Here is a 20,814-nt window from a genome sequence, read left to right on the forward strand (position 1 = left end):
AGCTCACGAGTTTACACTAGCAAAAAAAAAAAAAAAAAGAGTGTTGTAGGTTGAAGTTACTCTTTGATCTGGTAAATAAATCCATAGTGAATTCAGGTTCAGTTACAGTATTTAAATTTATGACATCTACAGTGCTGTAACGAGTTAGTGACAAATGCCAGTTCATGTAGAAAACATGCATTAACATGCACAAGCTACAAAAAAGAAAAATCAATTGGCTCTATACAGATGTATCAAAATGTGCTTTGGCAGTTTTATACAGTCTTTTACATGTATTTGTCAATACATTTGATTGCAGTTCTAGTTACTATGAACAACCCACTATTACAAAGAAATTTCTAGTTTGGTATACTGAAAAGTAAAATTTGCTTTACTGATATTTGTGTGTGCACACTTATATGCATATTCACAAATGCAGTCGTCGTTACTGCCGAAATTTCATTTGCATGCAAAATACCTCTGGTGCAAATTACCAATAACATAAGGGAGCCCATGAAATGTTAAAGACTTCAAAGGATGAGAGAAAAACTATTTGCATTTTGGGCCTGATCCAAAGCACATTAAAGTCAAGGGGACTCTTTCCATAGGCCGCAACAGATGTTCTGACTCAAGGAAGTTTTGATGCAAGTTATTGACATAACAGTAGACTAGCAAGACCACAAAATCCACTTTCTGAAGACACCAAAAGTTAACTTTGCTAAATACTGATTTACTGCTTTTCGTCGTGGCAGTTGTCTCTCAGCTTCTCCTGGGACAGTCTTTGCTGCCTCTCCCGCTGCCTGCGGCACATCTTTCTGTTCCGATACCCCACATTCATGCCAGTTTTTACACCTACACGTTCTTCTCTTTTCTTGATGGCTTTTAAATTCTTTCTCACTCTGCAGGTACTTAACTTTGTAATAGTGTTATTTAATTCCACAAAAGTGACTTATGAGACGAGTACCTATAAAGGACAATATAAGAACCAGCAAAATAAGTTTTGATAGATCGTTACCTATAGAGCATGCAGATACCAACTGCTTTCAGTCTTTGAAAGTGGTTCTCATAACAGAAGTAAACTGCTAGCTGCTCTCATCTATTTAAGAATAATCAGCTTAATCAACATTGCTTCAGCAATCTCTGTTCTATTCCAGCAATGTTTTAGTGCAACTTTTCATTTGGCCTAAACATAATAATGCCTTCTACACTAGAGCAGAAAAAACTGTTCATATAAAGGATGGGAAGCACAACGTGGTAAAAAAAACAAGTGACTGGACTTGCAACAGTGGAGGTACCAGGTAGAGAAATAATAGCAAGTTTATTTAAATAAGCTTGAATAATTTATTCCTTTTAGAAAGGAGCATTTTTCCTGGCATGTCCCAAAAAGAAATGAACTAGTAAAAGGAGCATTTCTCTAGCACAAACATTATTAACAAATGCCGTATCTATTCTATATGTGTCACCAGTCAGCAAAGTCAAACCCACTGCAATAGAACAAAAAAAAATGTACTAGGACGTAGCGTACATTTTTCTTCCTCTCTATACTTCAAAGTCATAAGCACTCCTCGTATTTCACAGTAAAAGGTTTTATTTCTTGGTTCCCGCAGCTCAGGTAATGATATCGTAATTCAAAGGTGGTGCAAGGCTTGCTATAGCTCTGACCTCGTAAACAATTTTAATATCCCTTCTCCGCATCCCAACAGATATAGGACTGCACCTGAGCAGCCAATATCTCCTCAGTAGGTACCTGTTTATTCAACTTGTAAGTGAGCACGTGCTGCACATTAAAACCAACCTGGATGCAAAGAGAAGGTTTCCGCCTGCATGAGGGAGGCCATCTTTCAACAAGCCGAGATAAATTTGCCAAATATCTGAGGTGCGTGGGAGGGAATGTGAAATTAAGCCAAAACACAGCACAGACTCACAAAGCAAGGCGCACAGCACCACATCTGCTACACACATCTACTTCTGGGCTTCTTGAAGTGTTAGAGACAGCATGTTGTTTCGGAGCGATGAAAGCAGTACTGCTGCAAATGGGGGCGAAGGAAGGACCCAGACGGAAGCAGCATTTCTGCTTGTCTTTCCAGGCGAGCCAGTAACAGGCTGCTCCGCAGCATCCCTGCCATACCGTATCGTTACCACAGGCTCAGATAAGGAGGGGACACTAAGGCCAGTAAAACGAAGCTACGAAACTCGTATGTAGAGCCATGATCCTTTGGAAAAGCAAGGGCCTGTTCAGTGTCACTTTGGCTCTGCGAGGGACTGGAACAAACTGATAGAGAGCTATCCAAGATGCCTAAGGAGGGTTCTGGTTAGCCAAAATTAGCTGGTTAGTTAACTGGAAAACTGAAATGCCGGGAAAGAGCTCTAGCAGCGAGCTCTAGCAGCCAAGAGACCTCTTGGGGAGAAAGAGGTCAGGAGACAGCACGATCAAGTCTCTATTTCTAGGTCAGACCTCGAGAGCTACCTTTCAGCTGTAAGAGGATGGTGATCCCATAGCAACTGTGCAAGAGCATTTACCACAAGAGATGAGGCTGGAGATGACCCCAGTTAGTCTGTTTCCCTGCCCCACAGGAGGATAACCTGTACTTAAACCATGCTTCTAGATGTCTAACTAACTTATTCTGAAAATCCTCCAATGCAGAGATTCCCCCACATCCCTGGGCAATCTGGCACTACAGATATCTCTGATTATGAATTTTTTTTTTTCTTCCCCTCAGGTCTAACCTAACCTACTCTTTTTGCAATTTAAGCCCATTATTTCCTGCCCTGTTACCAGCTTTGTCTTTACAGCCAGCTTCTACACACCTCTGGTGAAAGAAGAGAGGTGAGAGACCTTTCAAGATATCTTCATCTCTAAGCAAGTCCAAACTTTGATCTCCTTAAAGTGAGCTAGACAGTAAGTGCTAACATTGGCAGAAGGGATGCCTTAGTCTCTTAAGCCTGCATGAGGGATACGAATCCATCAATCAAGGTCTGGACTAGCTAAAAAGAAACCGCCTAGTATTTCAATTATTTCCTTCTGGAACAAGGCCAAAATACACTAGTTGATGTGAATAGGTAAAACAGAATCCACTACTTTCTAAAAAAACTCTTTGAGGAACAAATTGAGAAGTGCTGTCAAAGAAAATTTATTTCCCCTTATCACGTGTACTTATTTGGTATCTAAGATCTGCTTGCAAGATTCATGATGCTGAGCTCAGGGCAATAAACAATTTATTTTGAGAAATCACATACAGACTGAATGAACATAGAAAGAAGAGGCAGGTCAAATCTGCACCGGGCTATCTTGGTAGTATCTCTATAGAGCATCAGTAATGCGTAATAAAATTAATTTTATATGAGGCTTCTGGTTCTTCAGAAGGTTTTTACTAAAAAACAACAACAAAAAAAAGAAGTATCTGGAAGAGGACAGGAGTTATTCTCCAGAACCAGCTGTGAGGTCTGATTTCCTATTTCTTTGGCACAACTCATCCATAGCCTCACCACCATGGCTGACAACTTCCCTGTACAGAATCAGTCAGGGCAGTGGCACCAACCAGGCCCAAGTCTCCAGACTGTGGAAAAACTCCTGGGAAATATTAAGAGCCTTTTTCCAATAACTGCCAACACTATGGCAGGGGAGAGGAGGAGCTTTCATCTTTTTCATCATAAAAAGTACTAGGTAAGTTGCCACAGTATCACATTTCCATATTCGCTTCAGATTGTTTTATAACAGGCAAATTCTGCCCTCCGCTAGACTTTGACAACCCCTACTAACTCCGTCCGAGTGACATAGGTATAATATTTGACCTAATTGCATTTTAAAGCCCAAATAAGGTTCTTGCACTCTAAGCTGAGACAGGCAACTTTTTTCTTTGCCTTGCCCACAAGTCCCTGTGACACAATACTTCTGACATATTGCAAATTTCTGAAAGTTATTCCTTCCAAACAAGTATCTTCCTTGTTATTTACCTGGGCTGAAGGGCAGTTCACCGTCATTTATGACAGAGGCACAGAGGCAAGTGAATAGCAATTACTCAGCATTTGTTAAAACGAAGGCCTCACCTTTAATAATTGCACAGTCACATTTCTTTGCGCAGGGTCAACCAGAACTCCGGAAAGGAGACTTGCTGATTGACACAAATATGTTTGTATTTCAAAGGGCAAACTACAAAGTCAAATAAAAGGCAGTGTTTGCACAAGAGTTAACTTAGCCATTTGGCATTCTCAAAGAGCTCAACAATCCCACGGAAAAATGCCTCTCCTTTGCTCTGCTACAGTGCATTTTTAACTCAGACTTTAATACAGGTGTACAGAGAGGTCAAATTACCATGATCCCTGCAGAAGGCTAGTAAAGCGCACAACCACAAGAAAGAGGCCTTAATAGTGACCTTTAAAGAAGCAGAGCGATATGGTGGGCAGAGCTCCTTCCCCCCAGTATCCCCAGAAGAGCTGGCAGCTGCTAAAAACTCAGTGCAAGTCAGAGGTACAGGGGTCCTCTGATTGCATGGAAGGACAAACCAATGTCCAACCAAACAGGAAAGACAGAGAGGAGACCTCCTTTCTCACACTTCCATACCCCGATTACAGTCCATCTTGAACTAAAAGGACCAGCTCTGCACAGTCACTGTTCCAGCGCAGCCTAACAGGCAGGAGATGCAATACTTAATAAGGTCACATACTACTCTTGGGACTGCACCATTCCTGTTAGGACAAGGGCAGTTCCCTGCAGTGCTGGATCAGACCCACGGTGCATCTCCTTCAGCCTCCATCAGAGCCAGCTCTTACACAGCAGACAAGGTCTCCTGCCCTTTTCTGGAGCTGGCCAGCTGCCCTCCCTGGCAATGCTGTGGCCATGCTCAATGCTCATTTCCTTTCTGCTGCCACTCCACGCTCTACTGCAAGTGACTGTAGGTGGACTTTGTTCTCCTTTCTCTCACAAATTAAAGTGCTCTATCTATCCTAAAGCTATAAATGGGTGCTTTCACAGTGCCCACAACCCTTTGAGCACACTTTCAAGCTATTGGGTGTATTGAATTCAAGGTTACCAAGTACATTAATTCTGGGTACATTAAAACTGGGTACCAAGTGCATGTCTTCAAAGAGCCAACAAGAACTTTAAGGTGAATCAACTAAATGGATAAAGGATCTCCACATGGGTAGATTCAGCCAAAAAGGCTGGAAACAGTCTTATGGGTAATTAGCGATACACCTTAAGTTATACAAACTGACTTCACCTCTTTAGTTGATTCCTTTCAACTTTCCTCCCCACATAGACAGGCCTTTGAACCTCAAAGCATTACAAAACAATGTACATTATCAGCCACGACTATATGCATGCATGTGTACCCAGCACCCACTAAGCTGTCGTGTCCAGCCTGAAGTATTGGATCTAGTATTTTAATTTTGTATGCCTTTTCAGAAGTAGTCCAAATTTGGGTCAGCGTGACAGAACTGTGTCTGGGATTAGCACAGGAGGACAGTTTCTAACGCACCATGAGAATGACTTCAGCAACAAACTGTAAAAAACGTTCTTTTGCATTAAGTGTAACTATTGCTACTCTGAGATTAAATATTACTGGGAAAGTACTCTCATTAACTGCAAAGTCCTTGATTAATGAGCAGGCAGAGTACGTATAAGGACCTGGTCCTGATTTCAGCTGTCTTACTAGCTCTACCCTGGACACTTCCGATCACCACAAAAATAAATGAGGAAATCCAAGAACTAATTATGAGTTGACAAAATGTGTCAACCTAATAACTGTGTTACAGTACTTCAGAGATTAAGGGGAGGTTGGCAGATGCGCAAGATGCAAACACCGAAGCCACTAAAAAGAAACAGCAACAGAATTCAGCTATCTTCTAGCATCTGTGGTGCGCGAGACCACAGGAAGCCTCTCAAGAAATAGTCTTTATTTTAGAATGGCTCCGGTGCCATTTTGACTACTGCAATCGTTTGTTCGTTTTAACATTGATGAACACAGGAGGAACCTTCAATGCACCCAAGGAGGGGTGGAGGGGCTGTCTCTCCTACCAGGGCACAGACACTGGGCACTGCCCAAAGGCCCCAGGGGGGCCCTCGTCAGAGCGCAGGAGTTTGGCAACCAGAAAGCCAAGGGCAGGGGAGAGCATCCCACCCGGAGCTCCTGGAGGGTGCTGCTGCAGGTATGAAGGCACGTAGGCTGGGGCGGCAGACCGCACACTGGGGAAACCAGAATCATCTTTGGTTTGTCGGCAAACACAATTGTATCTAAGCATCTTCTGCTATACTTATCCAGCAGCCACTGCCCCCAAGCATTTCTGTGAAATAGTAAGGACTACCCACACACTCTCTTTTTAATTTGTGTTTACTTGTCTCTTGAAAAAGCCCAAAGAAATCTTTTACACACACCAGCTAAGTACAACAAAACTGAGTACTCCAGCATCTGAAGAGGAGTTCAGGCAACTTGTGCCCTACGATTGATCTCCTATTTCTCCCTACACTTTCCTTCTAATCCTCTCCATAATTACATGAGCTGCCTGATCTTCCCGAAGCCGTCAATTCCCCCGAATCCATTTTCAAATGGCCATCCTTGAGAGAGCCTGGGCACTGAATCAAGCTGTCTCAGCTTGATACAACCCACGCCGCTATTGATGGCTCTCCTAAAATGCACCGGTGCAGCACAGGCCAGACGTGAGCAAGGGCTGCCCAGCCCCAGCCCCGGAGCAGAGCAGGCAAGGGGAAGGTATTGATCCGGTCCTTTTAACATGCTAATTTGCCCAGTGGCTGCTTCACTCATTGCCAGGCTGGACACTTCAAAAGGAAACTGTTTTCAAATAGTGATGTCTTTTTCAAGTGCAGAAAACACTTAAAACTGAAAACAAATGAACTCAAGCACCAAGTTCACAGAAGCGCTGGTCGGTATTCTTCAGCTCCCCAGACAGAGATGTTTGATGTATGGAAAGACAGACTTGTTAATTAATGCTATTAAAATGTGGCCTGGCAAGAATCCTCTGGGATTTAAAATAAGAAAATCCACACCCTTTAAGTGCACACTTTAATATAAAGATAGCCTGTATTAGCATCAAAAAAATTCAACCATAACCTCTTGAAGTGTTCCACTGATTTCCCCCACTACCACTTCTCCGAACAGTAAAGTGTAGTTAAAATTAAATTTCTGTAATTCAATTTCTGTAATTCAGCATCAGCACTGGAAAACATTTTCACCTTTCTTAGCATTGATAATGGGGAAAATAAAGCCAATTGTTCAATCCCTTCAGACCGCTAAGAACGCACAGCGAAGGCCAGACAAAACCCTCAGTGTGACAGAGGCATTATTAAAATATTTCAGAAAGCAGCAGCGTTACTGACTAACGCCTTTGCTACCAAAACACAGTCTTTGATCAGAGGCTAAATACAATGCAAGGAATGGATACAGTGACAGGATTTAATTAACGGTCTGCAGAAGTACTGAAATATGTTACATACACAAGATTTGCAGACAGAACAGAAATCAATTGAGTGTTTTGCATCCGTGTTTGTGGCTCACATCATGCTTCTAGTAAAACCGGAGACGAGCTGTGAAAACCAGGAATGTTCTCCAAGCTAGGGGAGATGAGTTGTAGCTCTGACCCACAGCATATTACCCTGTTTTCAAAGATTAAAGAGCCAAAAACTTGAATTTCCCTTCAAGTATGTCTCTATTTCCAAGGCTAAAGTCAGTCTTGGTCGGCAAGCAAGAAGAGCTGAACGCAGATGAAGGAAGAGCCTCAGCCACGGAGCTCAGCCTGCTCCTCTGGACCCTAGCCCCAGGCAGCCGCGACCCACCGAGCCGAGCCCCACCTGCACCTGCAGCACCAGCCGCCCCCCTCCACGCTCACCTGTCCCCACGGCAGGAGGGAATTCGGGATGCCGCTGACCTCTAACCCCTGGCCACAGGGGACAAAAAGCCCATCGGAAGCCGCGGGAGAGCACAGGCAAACAGCAGGGAGCCGATTGTCAACCTGACCTTGGCTCTGGAGCAGGCAGCATCATCAGAGCAAACTTATTCACAGAAACAAGGCATGAAGAGATAACACCAAAAAATATGAACAAAATGGAACTTGTTTCCTTGCCACTAAATTGTTAGCTTTATAGGACTTCATGCTGAACGGTATGAAAAAAATCCAATTTGCTTTGAAGCGCATTAGTCTAACATCCTAATTATTGTTTACATTGCCATTTGCCTTCTATTAAGAATTGAATAATTACCCAGCACTCATAGTTTAAAAATACAAGCAAACAGGATTATCTGGGTAATTAAGACACTGTACTGCAGCTTTGTACTGTGTCTGTATAAAGCATTCACATATACAAGCAGAAGCAATCGTTATCGATTGCCTTAGTTCAAATGATGGTTTAAGGAGTTCCAGCATGCAAGACGGGTAACTCATTAGAGAAAGGTGACCGATGCCTTTTGACGAGCGTGGAGGGGGGAGAAGCTATCTTGCAGCTAGCACACTAGACTGAGTCTTCCCTCTGGTCTCATCTCAGCCACAGACATGCTGCGTGCCTCTGGGAAAGCTACCTAGCCTTCCTCCCTCCATCCTCCAGCCGCGGCAGCAGGAGAGCATCCCCCCTCCTCCTGCCCAGGAGCCCCACCTTTGCCCAGCCTGCAGCACTGCACCAGGCCCCCACTAAATACAAGGCCTGCTTCCGAGCACACCTCTTTCAGTGGGTTTGTATAGGTGAACTTAATTTTACAGATTCCTTGAGCGAGATTTAAACCCACCCATCTAAGAAAAAAAAAAGTAGACCAGCAAACTGAGTTTTCTCTAGGCATCCATGACTAAATGAGCCAAAGCAAATACCAACTGTACAGTACAGCTTCCCCCGCCTCCCCAAACCTTAATAGCCCATCCATATTGTACTTTAAACAGCATGACCTCCCCTTCTGGGTGACTATTAGGACAAAAGCAAAGTTTTTGCACGTTCCTTTGTTGTTTTAAAGAGCCTTTCCTCCATTTAATTACGCCACCAGGTTTCACACTGTGCAGTTTACTACCCCTGTGAAATTACCTTCAAGTTAAACACTAATTGGACATCCAACAAAAACGAAAACCCCCCACAACCCTGTTTTTCCTCTGGTTTCTTATAGGATGTAGCCCCAACATGATCAGAGTCCCAATTTCATACCACTGATTTATAAAGACACAAAATGAAAAACAGTACTTTAAAGAAATACAGTACATTCGTGCAGCATGTGTTCTAACTTATATCAATAAACCTTTCAACAAATCCTTTCTGAACAAGCCTGTGTTTTGGGAGCATTTAATGAGCCTCAGCTTTATTTCAAGCCAAAGGCAATTTTAAGTAAAGTTGAAATAAAGAAAAGTTAAAAAGAAAAGAAAGCCACTAAAACCAAAAATAAAATAAAATATGGGTTCTTGTGTAATCATGAGGCTTAAGAAAGCAGAACTTTTCTCACAGATTATTTTCTTTTGATAAATAAAGACAGCAGTTCATTTGTGCATGTTTACCCAAGTGCTACCAGCCCCTTTTCCCCTTTGCACCAAACTATAACCATGGGCCAAGCCCATTTCTGCAGCCAGGCTAGCGACGTGAAGGGTATTACACCAGGGCTGCGCAGGTTCTTGACTCAACATACAGAAAACATCATAAAACATAATGCTTTTTCATGCACTTACAGCACGGGGGGATCCCACCTCCTGAAACTTGTCATCCCCCCAGTTGAGGTTGTAGCTACAGGAGGGCTTCATTGTCACCGGTGAACATCTAGAGGAGATGACACCCAAGGGCCTGCAGCCCCACCAGGCACAAGAAATGGCGCTCCCTGCGCCTCCAGCCATCATTTTATGAACAAGGCCAGGGTTTTGGAGCATAACACTTTCCCACACGCCAGCTTGAAGCAAGCAGGCGGGCTGCAGAGATTGGGGAAAGAGGGACAATCAGTCATAGTCAAGAGGAGACCTCGAGACACAAGGAGCACACTGTGCAAATATTACACTATCTCTTAAACAAAGAGATCAAAAAAATCAAAACAGAATCCATTTGCATAAAATCCAAATCTTTGAGCTCTGCATAAACAGAAGGAGATTTTGGCTGGCGTTTCCAAAGGAAGCTCTTATCTCCTTTGTGAAATGGGGAAATGGGTGTGCTACTTTGCATGAGGGTGTATACAAAAGATGTAAATGAGGAATTTGCTGCATGCAAAAGGCAAAGCTGCCGACAGCTGCCAATCCCCATTCACTGGGAGAGCTTCCTTAGTCTCCAGCAGGAGGAAAGAGAAGGGAACCAACATGTTTGCTTCCCAGGGAGGTGAAGCAGGCTCTGAATATTCATAAAATAGCCACTTAGTCATGGGAGTGTTAATTGTCTCTGATTCACAAAACTGTGTGACGTGACCTCACCTGCTCCCCAAACATATCAAAAGGATGTGGCATAATGGAACGAAACCAGATAAGACGTTTATCTGACAAGTTTGGGGGGCTTTTTGATGCAGTCTCAAAAGACTGAAGTGTACTGATGAGCATTTCTTTAATCACTTCTCACAAGTGTAATAAAGACCAAGCTTAGTGGAGTATGTTATTAGACAGATAATAACACTTACCCAGCCAAGATCTAAATACTGAAGTCATCACACACAACAGGAGTTGTCTGGAAAGTTTTGGGTTGCCTTTTTTTTTTTAAAATAAGAAAACACACAAAAAAGCAGAAGATGGTCCATATGCCCCACAAAAGACTACATAGACCTGCCATGAAATTCATACCACCACAACAGCTCATCTGGCTTTGATTCCAAGGACCGTGCATTTTACTAGCAACACACAGAATAAGGACCAGATATTGCTCCCCTGTGTACCAGCAGAAATTTTGTCGGGAACTCAGAAGGAAGCAATCCCACCCTTTCTTCAAGGGATACATGAAGGGACAATTGCTTGACAACTGTAGCTTGACTTCTGAGGGGGCCAGGAAGGAGGAAAGTATTACAGAGCCTGCAATGACGTTTAAATGCAAATTTTGAAATGCACCAGGTGGTACAAAAATCGAAGGGAGCAACCCTTGGAAGATCTATTGAGCTACATGAGAACATAACATAACCAAATCACTCCTTCAGCAGAGAAGAGAACCAACTAAATTTGGTTCAGACAGACTGTGTTTCAGCATCGCTCCCATGCCCCTCCTGGTAGCTTCCGTCTTCTCAGCTCCTTTTAAAACGTAACATGTTGAGTCTGTGCATTTTTTTCCCCTTGCCAAAAATAATCAACCTGAAAAAAAAATCCTCTGAAATCTCAAATCTGCGCAGTCTTAGTCACCCTTCTGATTACCCTTTTGTGCAGCCAGACTGTTCATCAGTGTTATTCTGACAAAAAAGTTGTCTATGACTAAAATGGGAAAGTACACACAAATTATTTCACTTCCCCGCCCCTACAAAACCCACCATCCAAAAAATCTTATCACAGAAAAAAAATATAATTAGACTGTACCCTTCTGATGTAAACTGAACTGCTGCTCTCAATGATCACAGCCACTCTTCAAAGCCTCCAAGATAAAAAGAATCTTATCATTCAAATTATTACTTCTTAGGGATGCTCTTATCAAAGTTCGAAGGAAAATTCTAAAAAACAGCAGTGATATGAAACCAGGACTAAGCCATATTTTAAATGACACTGGGTTTTCTGCCAATTGGCCAATTCACATCTCAAAAAAGCAAGTGTAGATGAAGACAAAGCTGTTGGCTCTCATAACCTTTACAATATCACAGTAAAAAATCTCAACTGTCTCACATATTTATACTAAGTGGCAGGTCTAAAATTGAGATTTGTAATTTCACAGCATCAAAATCATCACAGATGGCTACAGTCTATTGCTTCTTTAATCTGTCTTTTCTCCCTTCCTGCTTGCTTTCCCCCCTCCTCCTTTGAGTTAAAAAGATATGCATTTTATCATAAGGAAATCGTAACTAAACCCAAACCACATTATATTAATGTGTAACAAAACAATTTACATAACAACGATGCATGCAAGCAAAGTTTAAAATTACTTTATGTCTCAACTTTGCCCTAAGCACTAATTACCTTAGCCCTGAGATGTGCCACTAGTTTGGACAGTTTCATGTTCCATCAACAATATTCCACATTTATGCTCTCCTAAATGGATAGCCATTAATGCAAGAAGTTTGGGGGAGAATAAATAAGGAAAAAAAAAAAAAAGAAAAAAAAAAAGAAAAAATCAACAGCAAGTTGGTTGGGTTGGGTTTGTTTTAAAGCATCAATTTCACAGCTATAAATTCACCTGTAAGAAAAGAATCATTGCTCACCTAATATTTCTACTGATCAGGACCACTTTTGAGGAACCACTCCTGTGAAGCTTCCCAAATAAATATGGATTAAATACGTGGCTCCTTTCCCATTCTGCCTTGGGTTTTTGCATATATATACACATTCACACACACACGGATGTTCAGTAAAACAATTATCATCAATAAAGTCAGCTGGAAATAAAAATTGCAGTCAGAGGAAGGACAGTTTTTTGTCATCATATTCAAGCACCTCCATACCACCAACACAATTTTTTAAAAATCTTGTTCGAGGTCAGAGAGTCATTAACTGCCACTACAGGAACCACTTTAGATGTGAAGTGGCTTCCCATTACGCTTCCTACAACACACATCAGAAATTAAGCAAAAGCAGTTCAAGGAAAATGTATTATTTAAAAATCAGAAGGTTGAGCGAACTTGAAGCAGCTTTTAGGGCACGCCAAGCGCCAGCTGGTCCGTCCCAGCACTGTGCGGCAGGGGCCGGTCCCAGGAGAGGACAGGCTGCTCAGACGTCTCCCATGGATCTCCCAACAAGTGCAAAGCCCCGATCCACCGGCCTAAACTATTTCTGCCCACTGCGCTTTTGTCAAACATTCAAGATCTTAATCAATCCTAACTCTGACCCTAGGATCTCCGGGGAAGATGGATGAGGAAACTGACGACCTCCGACCCTTCCTTGTATTTCTCCTGCCGCAGTCAACCTATTGAAAAACAATTGCGGTGGAACCTGCTCACCAGCTCCAGCCCCGGCCCAGCACCCTTTTTACAGCCTTTCCCCAACTCGAAGGCTCTCCCCCCGCCCCCAATCCTCTGTACCAAAACCACAGGAATCCTCCTCACTTCATCCTCCTCCTCCCCTCCAAAAACCTGCCGGAGCAGAACATTTGCTGAACTATGAAGTGAAGTGGGTAAGAAAAGGGGAAGCCTCATTCAGCAGTGTCAAAGGCCAGACTGCTTTGACGGCCTCGCTGGAAATCAGAGAGCAAGCTGCATAGTTCTGATAAGCTTCACAAATTCATGAAGAGGAGCTTCCCAGTAAACTGTTCTGGCTGGAGAATGGCAAATGTGAGAAAAGGAAACCACAAACAACCGCTGATGAAATGGGTTTAGCATTTTCAAATTACATGCTGGCTCGAATCCTCTCAAAATGACTAGTACAGGCCAACTTCACCGTGGAGAGCCCAAGAGACAGAACGTTTCTATCTCCTTTGTAAATATGGCATCACCTGACCTTCCTTTTACTTGGGAAACAAGTTTCCTGAGCCCAAGCTTCCCTGGGTGCAGCTAAGAGCCGGGAGGTAGGTTGACATTCATCCCCAAAGTCTAGTCCAACACCACAAAAATAAATTAAAAAAAAGCATCCCACTATCACCCACTGCCCACCAGCAAAACCTCAAGGGACTTCCCTTGAATAACACAGGATTTGTTAGGCAATTAGCTCATCACGTCTGGGCCACTGACGCTGAAAAATGGTAGATCTGTGTCCATCAGAATGACCCAGTACCGACTTAATAGGCCTTTAGGAGAAGGCAGAATAATCGCCATGCAATAAACCAAGATGCTTTTTCCCCCCCATTCACTTCCTCCTCTCACAACCCAGGCTGTGAAGGTGTCAGGAAGCTTTGCCCAGAAGTTACCGAGCTGTCAGAAAGCAACAGCATCTCCCCAGCCACCAACAGCTCTCCCCAGCAGCACCCAGTCAGTACCACAGCCACCGGTTCACATGTTTAATGACACACAGGTTTTCAAGTTTCCATCTCACAGGATTCCAAAAAAACAGAGTAATTTACCCCAGACAGGATACCCTGTCATCGTGCTGCTCATCTTTCAGTTCTCTCTACAGCCCATGGTAATTCTGTGGCTGATACAGCACACTTAAGCTTTTTCCATATAGCAAAAACACTAGAAGTGAAGGCCGAAGTTTAAGCTTTGGCAGGAAAGAAGCACTAAGTATAATGTCAATGCATAATAATGAACTTCATATTGACTGTAAATTATCATTTAAAAGAAATCAAGTAGGACATTCAAAAGACACTGTTCTCTTCGGAGTCTAGCACAAAAGCAGTCAGTTACTTGCTCTGCTATCTTGTTCTCAGTCTCAAGATGAAAAAAATGACCTAGTGAAAAACACACCAAGAAGATGTAAAGCAAAGCCATGTGGCTCTGAAGAGCCTTTTCAAAAACATGGGTCCAAATCCACTAAGGAGTTGAGCACCTTCAATTCAGCACCCAGCAAAGTTAAGCCCACTGACCTGTGCAAGAATCCATTCAAGTTTGATCTTAATTTATGCTTACACGAGCAAGAGTCTAGAAGCTGAGGCTAAAGATATTTTATTTATAAACTCCCTTCTCTCCTTCCCTAACCTTCTACAATTTCTTTTTCCAGAAAGGGGAGGTGAAGAGAACATAGGTTTTGAGGTTTTTTCTTTTTAGGATAATCTTTTATACAAACTTTAATCCCTAATTCTGCAGCACACAGGATGGTGTGTGTGGGAGGGTGGGGTGGAGACTTCTAGCATTTCTAAGAGTATCCTAGCACCTCTATTATTAAGCTGACAATAGAGACCCTCTGAGAAATGAAAATATTTAACAAAGGCAGCAGTGTCAAATATCAAAGGGTATTTAGTGCTAAAAAATTGCAACAACTAAAACACCAAAGACTTCCCCTTACCAAAGAGAGAAAGTAATCCAGCTAAAACTCCTGTTCCCCACCTCCCCGACTGGTTCTTACCCCACCGCATTATCCAGCGGAGACTTTGCCAGAATTTCCCGTACTTAAAGTTCACTTCAGATAAAACTTGAAGGATGTGTCTCTTTAAACGACAGTAGCTCGACTGCACTGTTTTGCAGTCGTTCACATTTTGGTGACTATCGTGAGCCAATTCAAATTTAGGCGCCCGCTAGAAAATGTGTTTTGCCTTCTGCCTATTATGGCAGTATCATTTGTTTTGCATTATATAATTCTTAGCCTTGCCACCTGGAGCTATTGGACTTCTTCATTAAACCCCTCTGTCCCACCACATCCCACAGGGGCTTCTAATTACTGGCTTTACTCCATTTACTCTCATCACCGATTCAATTATACATTCAACTAAGCCCTAATGAAGAGTACAATATGGCTCATCCTACCTTGGCATTCACCATTACGTTCTTCATAGCCAGCATTGCACAGACAGTTGCCAATGGGCACCAGCCATTCACCATCTGCCCCACAGTACATTTTTGGCACATCCTTCTCTTCCGAGTTGTTGACGCAGGAGCCACGAACCTCCACCAGAGAGGATGTATCAGCCCCGGTAATGGTGTCTGGAAACTGTGCCAGGTTTCGAACTGTCAATGGGCACTTCTTATAGAAGACACGAACAGACACCAAAGCAATGCAGGCACCGACGTCCTGAAAAGCCAAGTAAAACCCTTTCTTGCTGAGAGGTCCCACATCCCGTATCTCTGTATTCAGCTTCATGATCCTGTCACCAATGTCCACCTGGGTGAAGCTCTCATCAGCAGCAATGGTGTCAATCTTGGCAAACTGGCTCTCTCGAATAAAACGCTCCTTATCATTGTTTGATTCATAGTAATAAAGGTTGAAAGTCTCTTTGCAAGTTCCCATGACACCTGGCAGGCTGTTGCAGTCTCTTAGCGTGAACTTGATTTCAATATATACTCTTTGAGCCCCCTCACGGGGAATCCAATCAGTTCGTAACCAATTATTCTGACTGGGCTCCATCACATTGCAGACTTGATAGGTGCGGATCGGAGTGTTCTTCTCATCCATAATGCTTACTTCTTCCCACTGTGAAGATGGAAAGGGGAAGAAAAATACATCAGCATTAAAAGGAATTACAGAGCTCCACAACAAATATAATCTGCACTTCCACAACTAATGTGGAGATTGCATTTTTTCCATTACAGGAAAACAAATCAACTCAAAACAAACTCAGAGTACACCACTGACACTACAGTGTTTCCCCTGTAGCAGACAAGGCAGGAAACGCATGGACTCCACTTTGCACGTGGGAACATCAAACAGTGAGATCGCGTGACTTGGTCACACAAAAAGCACAGGGCAGAGCCAGAGCAATATCCGCATTTCTGGCATCACTACCACATATTTTAAACTCTTAAACCATCCTTTACTATTTCTCTAAGCTGCCAACTACTTTCCTGGGCTAGCAATATCCCAGTTACGCTCAGCAAATAGTCTTTACTTTGGAGCTGGGCAGAAATAGCTGGACTGGGTCCTTGACTTGGGCAGCACTTGGAAGGACAGGTAAGGAGACAACATCTACCTATCAGACTACCAGCAACATTGCCATAACTTTGCTATCCAAACAAAGTTTCTTATTAGTGAGAAGGTGGGAAAAGAAGGAGTATTACACATCTTGTCCTAGATGAAATGTTAGGAAATAGCTAAATTCATATTCTCAAAAACCCAGAAAGGTTAGCAGAGAGGGTAAGTGCTGAAAGATCAGGGTAGCAGCATGCTTCAAAGCTCTTATACCCCTCATATCAAGTTCAGGCATCTTCAGAAGCCCCAAACTAACAGGCAACATAATTATGAAACAACAACAATCCATGCAATCCAAGGAAGGTATGGAAAGAAGAGATCTGGGCCTAATTCAGTAGTTCAGCATGATTGACTTATAAAAGGAAAGCACACACAACCAACAGTTTTGAAAAAAGTTGCTTTAAGGATTATCGTAGACAGAAGAAAGTTTATCACAGTGCTTTCCTAGTAGGGAGAGGGGGAGGTAGGGGCATTAGGGAGAGATATCTTTCTAGCAAAAGCCCCATAGCACTTCAATATCACAAAAATCCTTCTTAAAAAAAAAAAAATTAGATAACGATATACTGCCTGGATTTGCAGGCAATACAGTGAAGCATATAAAATTATCCTTGGAAAACAGCAGTAACTTTAAAGAGACTTCCCAGAAGTGCTTTTCAGAACTACTGGAGCTGTGGCTTTGATAAACAGAAGCCTTCTTAACGTTAAGGGGCTTCTGGTATAATATCCTACATTCTTCTCACAAGGATTGCTCTTATGCAAGTGATTTTTACTTAAAAAGATTCCAGCTTAGCTGAATCCATTTATAGAATGACAGTAGTTAGCACCATGAGTCACTAGGAGCAGAAAGAATAATATTTTATTTGCTGCCTAGAGATAACTGCAAATTAAAATGAAGGAGGAGGGGAAAATCAATACTCAGCATGTCACTCCTTTTCACAGAAAAGGAAAAAATAAGTCTTAAAAAGTCATCTATCAATGTAAAGTGTAATATGCTGTTAGTAAGAAGACAGAGTTGTTTAATTTACAGCTGCCACAGAGCTAGTTTACTGTTACAATATTGTTTTTATGATCCATCACTTTCCATTCTGCTTATCTTCAGACTGTCTACACTACCTATATTGTGTGTGGTACAAGAGAAAGGAAGAAGCAGAGGGAAATAATACTTGTTGATGGGATTTCCTTTAGTACATTTATACAATGGAGGATGCTGCTCGAGGATTCAATAAAGAGACCACTGAGGTCAACGGACAGACTGCAACTAAATTCAGCAAGTTTCAGATCAGGTTCTGAACACACCTCTGTCTCCTGACAGATACACAAATATATAGCACTGGGTTTCTTATTTCATAAACACACATACACAAAACAAATCTAAGTGTGTCTTACTGCCAGAGCTGAAAATAACTACAGCCCCAAATTTCCAGCCACTGTAAATGATTTGTAACTGTAAATATGTGGTCAAAGCTGTAACTTTTTGCTTTCAAGCTGAAATTAACTTTTATAATTCAATGCTTCCCACGGTTTAATGATGCAGAGTAAGACATTCTGGGCACAAAACCTGCTTTTCAACTGTGAAATGCAAGAGTAAATCATTAATTACATTTATAATGCAATTCATTAATTCCTCCAGGGCTACTATATATTTCATTACTGCTAGTCACTGCTAAGTGACTATGTTTATCTCCATCCCTTCTTATCCACACAACCCCCGCACCTCAGGAACTGCGTGGTACAGATCTGCGTGGCATACATCTAGAAAAATATCTTTTGTAATAGACAATAAGGTGCACACAGTTAAAGAAAAAATAGCACTGAAGGACAGAATCTTCCCAGGAAGATAAAGGAGTTCATTTCTGCTGCTTGAAATAAATCTGCAGCATATGAAGTTAAAATAAATGCTTTCCAAGCACTGTACCTCAGAGACAGACCATGTACTCTTAAATTTTTCACTACTAGCTTAAAAATAGAACACATGTATGTAGGTTTAGTGAAACGAGTCACGTCCACAGTAAGAGCACACATTTCCTTCTCAAGCTTGCATGGCACTTCCAGAGAAAACACGGTGGGAAAGGGGGAATCCAACAGCCATTAATAATATACAGCTGTCCTCTGATCATCAGTTCTACTACTGACTTATTAAAACTTGTATTTTAGGTCCTATTTTAATATACAGCATAGACATCCCTTGGAGAGCCGTATGAAAGACCCCATCTCATTAACTGACCTTTCCGGGGTAGAGGATTAACAAGGAAGCCCAACTCTCACCGAGACAGAGCTGTACCTTTCCACACTGTCAAAAGATGAGGGCAATTGCCTGCAATCAGCAGTGAATGTGCACCATCGGCGCTGCCAGAGGCCTGCCAATCACTCCCCCGCTCTTTGAAAAGCCCGAGTTTCGGGGACAGCACAGTGTGCTCAGGCAGAGCACAAGCCACGACTGTAGTCAAGTTCACCCAGAACAACAATGGGGGTGCAAAACAATCCCCCATTCTCCCATGTTATGGTTATTCAGAGCTTATGCATAATGCATCACCAACCAATGCAAGCTCGGATTCCTTCCACTCACTGCTGTTTCCTTAGCTCTGCTTCTTCTAAATATGAGTGGGAACGCACACAAAAAAGTAAATTTGTAGGTTTCCTGAAGAATCCAGTGCTTTGTCGTGCGCAGGTCCTGATCTTTCACCACTTTTATTTTTCAATCAGTTTGACTTAGTTACTTCTGCTTAAGCATACTAAGCTGCTTTACTCATTTAATATTAAAAGGATTTGAGGTGGGGTTTTTTTTTATATTAATGTCTAGTGTGCATTGCTGGCATTTTCATTAAATTGTTCACTTTAAGAAAGAAAAAGCCTTTCTAATTGCTTATTAAAAAAAAACCCCATAAAGTACAGCCTCCACCAGATCCCACCAAATCTGAAGTCCAGCGTCCTCAGGAGTTTCCCACAGAGGCCCTGGGCACACCGCAGAATGGGGCACAGATGAGGGAGCAGCAAGGTGCCCATCTATAATATAAAGCTAAATTAGTAGAGATACCTTGCCTGCAGCTCACTAAGCAAAGGGGCTCTCAGCCCCAGCAATGGATGTGTGAATCTCTTAATGTCATCACATCACCATCAGTCAGTGAATTCAACTAATCTTCTCTTACAATTGTCTCTTCTTTGAAAAAGTACATAAAAAGAAACTCCAAGGAATCACCGTTGAGCACTGGGAGCTTCAGTTTATCTGTTCAGAGACCAAAACATATGATGTTTACACCCTGAAATAGGACAACTGTCCCGTCATGCCAAAAGGTCTATCTTGTATATTGATCCCTACTCCTTCATCCAGAAATAGAACAGCAATTGCCCTGAACATCTCCCAGCTGAGACGGCCCATAGATATAATAATTACAGTCAAGAATGCTAGTTCAGTCGCCAGATCACATTTCTTGTTGGTATTTCAGTTTTAAATAGGCATCTAAGCCCATGCCTCAACCAGTCTCCTAATTCTGAAACCTCTTTTCTGCCCTTTTGGTTTCCACTTCTTCCATGACAGAACTATCCAAAGGGAGTATAGAGTTTCTCCAACAAAGAGTAATTCACTTGGTAAGCCAGGGAAGAAATCTGACCTCCTCACCACAATCAACAATAATCGAGCCATTAGGACTCTCTGAAAGTTACTAATCACCCCCTTTACCCTTTTGATCAGATAGCGGTTTAAAACTTACCCCTCCTTCCAGGGGACTTGCTATCCACCCCAGTTCTCCCTGAACTGATCTGGAATCCAGCAAGGTAACTGCAGAAAGGTACAAATAAAATAGATTAAATTCCAGCTGCCAAAAGGCAATATTAAAATAAATCGTTTACCTGAGCGTTTCCATATGTGAGGAGCACGATCGCAACCACCTTCAACTTGAAATGAAATGTTATTTCCGACTGCACCAATTCCTTAAATAATTTGAAACTCTCTCTGTTTTAGATCTGAGGGATCGCACGTTCATTCCTCCGCGCGATACAGCCGCTCACAGGGCGCGGAGCAAACAGTGAATTCCCCCGACACATCTGGTAGAAGACACAGAAGAGTTCTCCTACTTTGAAGGAAAAACCCGTGGCGTGCCGGCGAGCCGGGAAACGGCGCGCTCCGGCCGCGCTGGGTGCGCTGCATTTTCCGCTGCCTGGTACAGGCGCAACTGCACCTTAGCGATGAGTGGGAAATTGTAACTTTCCGGGACCCCGGGAGCTCGCCCAGCCCCGGCCGGGAGCGCGGCCGGGCACCGAGAGACCTCG

The 20,814-nt window shown here is 42.7% G+C and overlaps 1 protein-coding gene across 1 annotated transcript in view; it reads right to left on the reverse strand.

Annotated features, from left to right (window-relative positions):
- EPHA4 (EPH receptor A4) overlaps positions 1-20,323 on the reverse strand; it is a gene marked incomplete at its 5' end in the record, with an annotated part of 103,718 nt that extends 83,395 nt beyond the window's left edge. Inside the window, 2 exons of the mRNA XM_009584250.1 lie at positions 15,390-16,053; positions 20,256-20,323. Coding sequence (XP_009582545.1) covers positions 15,390-16,053; positions 20,256-20,323 — 732 coding nt within the window. The remainder of the gene's footprint in view (positions 1-15,389; positions 16,054-20,255) is intronic.
- Positions 20,324-20,814: the final 491 nt, after the last annotated feature.

Source organism: Fulmarus glacialis, unplaced genomic scaffold, assembly GCF_000690835.1.
Source record: "Fulmarus glacialis isolate BGI_N327 unplaced genomic scaffold, ASM69083v1 scaffold24528, whole genome shotgun sequence".
Lineage (NCBI taxonomy): Eukaryota > Metazoa > Chordata > Aves > Procellariiformes > Procellariidae > Fulmarus > Fulmarus glacialis.